At 48.6% G+C, this 5,618-nt stretch overlaps 1 protein-coding gene across 1 annotated transcript; it reads left to right on the top strand.

Annotated features, from left to right (window-relative positions):
• The first annotated feature begins 4,200 nt into the window (after positions 1-4,200).
• Positions 4,201-5,261, top strand: rpp25b (ribonuclease P and MRP subunit p25, b). The gene has a single exon (XM_060922843.1). It carries the CDS (start codon positions 4,572-4,574, stop codon positions 5,259-5,261), a length of 690 nt encoding a protein of 229 aa, XP_060778826.1. The 5' UTR covers positions 4,201-4,571.
• The last annotated feature ends 357 nt before the right edge of the window (positions 5,262-5,618 follow it).

Raw genomic sequence — 5,618 nt, 5'->3', positions numbered from 1 at the left:
TTCACACTCGACTGCAATCTGCCCCAGTGCATGCTGAAGGTCCTGGTTTGCAGAAGCCAACAGGACAACATCATCTGCAAAAAGCAGAGATGAAATACTGTGGTTCCCAAACAGGATTCCTTCCAGCCCCTGGCTGCACCTAGAAATTCTGTCCATTAAAATTATGAACAGAATCAGTGACAAAGGGCAGCCCTGCCGGAGTCCAACATGCACTGGAAACAGGTCTGACTTACTGCCAGCAATGTGAACCAGACTCCTGCTCCATTCATACAGGGACTGGACAGCCCTTAGCAAAGAGCCCCCCACAGAATACCACGAGGGACACGGTTGAATGCCTTCTCCAGATCCACAAAGCACACATGGACTGGTTGGGCAAACTCCCATGAACCCTCGAGCACCCTATGAAGGGTATAGAGCTGGTCCAGTGTTCCGCGACCAGGATGAAAACCGCATTGTTCCTCCTGGATCCGAGGTTCGACTATCGGCCGAATTCTCCTTTCCAGTACCCTGGAGTAAACCTTCCCTGGGAGGCTGAGAAGTGTGATTCCCCTATAATTGGAGCACGCTCTCCAGTCCCCTTTCTTAAAAAGAGGGACCACCACCCCAGTCTGCCACTCCAGAGGCACTGTCCCTGACCGCCACGCAATGTTGCAGAGGCGTGTCAGCCAAGACAGCCCCACAACATTCAGAGACTTGAGATACTTGGGGCGGATCTCATCCACCCCCGGTGCCTTGCCACCGAGGACCTTGCTAACCACCTCAGTGACTTCGGCTTGGGTAATGGACGAGTCCGCCCCTGAGTCATCAGCCTCTGCTTCCTCAATGGAAGATGTGACTGTGGGATTGAGGAGATCCTCGAAATATTCCTTCCACCGCCCAACAATGTCCCCAGTCAAGGTCAACAGCTCCCCACCCGCACTGTAAACAGTGTTGGCAGAGTACTGCTTCCCCCTCCTGAGGTGCTGGATGGTTTGCCAGAATTTCTTCGAGGCCGACCAATAGTCCTCCTCCATGGCCTCACTGAACTCCTCCCAGTTCCAAGTTTTTGCCTCCGCAACTGCCCGAGCTGCGGCACGCCTGGTCTGCCAATACCCGTCAGCTGCCTCGGGAGTCCCGGAGGCCAACATGGCCTGATAGGACTCCTTCTTCAGCTTGATGGCATCCCTTACTTTCGGTGTCCACCACCAGGTTCGGGGATTGCCGCCACGACAGTCACCGGAGACCTTGCGACCACAGCTCCGAACAGCTGCATCTACAATGGAGGTAGAGAACATGGTCCACTCAGACTCAATGTCCCCCGCCTCCCTTGGAAGCTGGGAGAAGCTCTCCCAGAAGTGGGAGTTAAAGACCTCCCTGACAGAGTGCTCGGCCAGATGTTCCCAGCAGACTCTCACCATATGTTTGGGCCTGCCAGGTCTGTCTGGCTTCCTCCTCCACCAGCGGATCCAACTCACCACCCGGTGGTGATCAGTTGACAGCTCAGCCCCTTTCTTCACCCGAGTGTCCAAGATATAGGGCCGGAGATCCGATGAAATGACAACAAAGTCGATCATCGATCTCCGACCTAAGGTGTCCTGGTGCCACATGCACTTATGGACACCCCTATGCTCGAACATGGTGTTTGTTATGGACAAACTGTGACTAGCACAGAAGTCCAATAACAAAACACCACTCGGGTTCAGATCAGGGAGGCCATTCCTCCCAATCATGCCCCTCCAGGTGTCACTGTCGTTGCCCACGTTAGCGTTGAAGTCCCCAGTCTGAGCACCTCTCAGTACCTCTCCCAGGGACTCCAAGAAGGCCGGATACTCTATACTGCTATTCGGCCCATAGGCACAAACAACAGCAAGAGCCCTCTCCCCAATCTGAAGGCGCAGAGAGGCAACCCTCTCGTTTACTGGGGTAAACTCCAACACATGGCGGCTGAGCTGGGGAGCTATAAGCAAGCCCACACCAGCCCGCCGCTGTTCACCATGGGCGACTCCAGAGAAGTGGAGAGTCCAGCCCCTCTCAAGGAGCTGGGTTCCAGAGCCCAAGCTGTGCACGGAGGTGAGCCTGACTATCTCTAGCCAGTACCTCTCAACCTCCCGCACAAGCTCAGGCTCTTTCCCCCCCAGCAAAGTGACATTTCATGTCCCAACAGCTAGCCGCTTTGTCCGGGGATTGGGTCGTCGAGCCCCCTGCCTTCGACTGCCGCCCAATCCACACTGCACCAACCCCTTACGGCTACCTCTGTGGGTGATGAACCCACAGGAGATCGGGCCCACAGCACCACTTCAGGCTGAGCCCGGCCGGGACCCATGGGCAAAGGCCCGGCCACCAAGCGCTTGCATACAAGCCCCAACCCCAGGCCTGGCTCCAGGGTGGGGCCCCGGCTGCGCCATACCGGGTGACGTCACGGTCCTTGATTGATTATTCTTCATAAGGGGTTTTGGTGAACTGCTCTTGGTCTGGCCTGTCACCTAGGACCTGTCTGCCTTGGGAGACCCTAACAGGGGCATAATGCCCCCGACAACATAGCTCCTAGGATCATTCAAGCACACAAACTCCTCCACCACAATAAGGTGGCAGTTCTAGGAGGGGGGTTTTAGCATATAATGCTTAATTTGTTTTATTTTTCATATGCCTGCCTAAGGTTTTCAGGAGTTTAACTTCAATGGTTCTTAATGGTTTTCCAATAGTGGGCAGTGCTTCCGGTTGAAATCAGAATTATGTGTTCTGTCTAGTGCACTGACATAACAGTTCAGTTTTGCTGATATGCAATTGGAACTATTCTGTCAGGTAGCATTCTGTTGTGACATAGGCTATAATAAAAAACACCCACCTGCCACACCACATTTTTTTTTTGGGGGGGGGGGGGGGGGGTCCATCCAACATTTCTGCCCAGGAGCCTGTGACCGCATAATCCGGCCCTGGCCTCATGGACCATCTGCGTTTCTATGCATCTTAATGAAGTAGTCATCATCGATGGACAGCTGCAGACGATGAGTAGTAATAGTGGTAGTAGTAGTAGTAGTAGTAAAACTTAACACTACCACCAACAACAAAATAATAATAGTAATTAGTGTTATTGTTGTAGTGGTGGTGGTTGTGGTGTTTTCTTTGCATGCACAAAGAATGTGTAATGTTCCCTGCAAAGGACCCAAAAATATTTCACACCATTTGGTTCAACACATCAGCAAAGCACATTGTTACATATTCCAAGATGGCTTCTTTATATCAGAATCTGTCTCATTCAGTGTTAACTTTCCCAAGGAGGTCATCTCTGTGCTGAAAACATTAACACTGCATTATGCAAATACTGTCGTAAAGTGCAAAGACATCTACAAGGAGAAAAAGGCTAAGTACAGTGCAATTTAATGCCCCTGACTTTCAGCAGGCCCGTGAAGGATGTTTTCAATTAGAAGTGAGATAATTTCATTCATTGTTACACCCGCTGAAACTGCACTTTTACAAGCTTGACTGACTCCCTATTTCAGAGCTGCAGGTTAATGAGTCATGTACATTGAGCACATGCACTGGAACGTCCTCTAAACAGATTGACACAAGTTGCTTAAACCTGTGCCTTTGGTCTTAAAGGAATAGACTCCTACTTTTAACCAATGTGAAGCAGCTGTTGAAGGGAGATATTTTGTCATTCGAAGAAAGCTTCTGTACCTTTAAGAAGGATGAAATATTTCAGCCTTGAGCCATCCCCCTGCCTCTCCCCCACTAACTCGCACAGACACTCCCCTGATCGCATTTATTTACCAGTGCTGCTCCTCTCTGCATCCTTGAAAGGAACTGGAGTACTGACTTTGTCATTTGAAAAACCTTAAGAGAACACGATGCATGTCCTAGTAAAGCCTGAACCTCCCAGAAGACTATGAACGAAAGGGACCTTTCCATCAGAGATGCTGCTTCAATTGAGCAAGGAGAAAAGAAGACAGGAGAGCAAGGAAGAGGATCAGAGTGCACTACAAAAGAGTAAAGTTACATATTGACCAAAATTTTATAAAAACAAAATGAGTTGTTAGTGAAAAATGAAGGCTAATTTCCTGTAATCAGCCTTCAGTTTTTGAAGAACGAAGAACCACACAAGAGGAATGGTTCTAAAGTTCATCAGAAGATCACATCATGAAATTCATTTTTGTTAAGGACTCTAAAGAAGAGGTAACATCTTTCAGTTTACCGATGGGGAACATTTGCAGCACTCCATTAAGATCTTTTAAATCAGATCTGCCTGAACTTTTTGTTTGATTTGTCCTTGTTTGTTAGAACTTTGAGAATCAGGTTTGGATGGTCTTATGTGGCAACTAATTGATTAGGTGATCTTTACAGCCATTAATGTTTTTCAGCGTAAACACTACTGCTTATTATGAATTAAGTAAGATTAGATTCAGTAAAACTAGGAGAGAGAAATTGTTTTACAAATAGAGACATCAATGAGCTAGTTGGAGTCGGTGTAACTGAAAAAAATCCGAAATGCCGGAATGATTGCAACATGCACATGCTCCAGGCATTTACGGCTGGAATTGTTTCAGAGACTCATCCTGACTGGTTAAAGCTCCTGATGATACAGAAGTGTGCTCATGGATCTAAGCATTGTGCATGATGAGCATCTACCCTTCCCGGGTGAGACAACTACTGCTCACGACACCTCTGCACCTCCTGCCCTGCCATCCCACAGCCCAATCTTGAAGCAGGGTCTTGCGGCTGGCTTTAAGAGGGTATGTCGAACAGAGGAGGATAGCCCATGCCCATTCCCAGGGCTGCTCCCAGGAGTCTTGGAGATGCGAGTGAAAGAAGGCAGCAAGATCCGCAATCTGATGGGCTTCGCAATGGCACGGATGCAGTGCGAGGAAGGAAACAGCAAACAGGTCAGCCTGAGGCAGGTGGTGTTCACCGGTTCGGGCCGAGCAGTCACCAAAACCATAACCTGTGTTGAGATAATGAAGAGGAAAGTGGGTGGACTCCACCAGCTCACTAAACTGCACTATAAAGGTGTTCGGGAGGTGTGGGAGAGCCAAGAAGGAGGTGGTGCCAAAATGACCGTCCACAGAACTGTGCCATCTATCAGTATCCTTCTTTCCAAGGACCCTTTGAACCCCCTTGAGCCAGGATATCAGCCCCCTGAGATGCAGAGTGCTCTCTGGGAGGACAAGCAAGATAGTGATGCAGTGTGTAGTGATGCAGGAAAAAGGCATTTTGACTACACTGGCATACAGAGCGAAATACAGTCAAAAAGATTCTGTCCTCAAGGTGGAATCTCGATAAATTAAGCATTCTGGCTTGCTGAAACTGCAAAGCTATTGCAGAGGAAACCTGAAGGTAGTTTGTTTGCACATTTTATTATCATATCACAGATTGGGCTTTTAGCTGATTGAAATGGTATGTATCAAGCATTGAGTTGGAATGGATGAGTTCATTTGATCATTTCTACTTCACTATATGTCCACTTGCAAATTTTGCCACCATTGAGTGCCATCACTTCTTTCTTTTCATTGCTGGTTGGCATTTCCTTCATGTTTCTGTGCATTTGATTCATCTTAAAAGTTGTCTCCTTTGAAAATCGCATCTGTACACACTTATTTGATTGGTACAAACTCTTTCGCATCAGTGTGCACCGTTGAACTCAT

This window comes from Neoarius graeffei, chromosome 6 (genome assembly GCF_027579695.1).
Source record: "Neoarius graeffei isolate fNeoGra1 chromosome 6, fNeoGra1.pri, whole genome shotgun sequence".
NCBI lineage: Eukaryota > Metazoa > Chordata > Actinopteri > Siluriformes > Ariidae > Neoarius > Neoarius graeffei.
The sequence above is the reverse complement of the archived record's forward strand: the minus strand, read 5'-3'. Positions and strand labels throughout refer to the sequence as shown.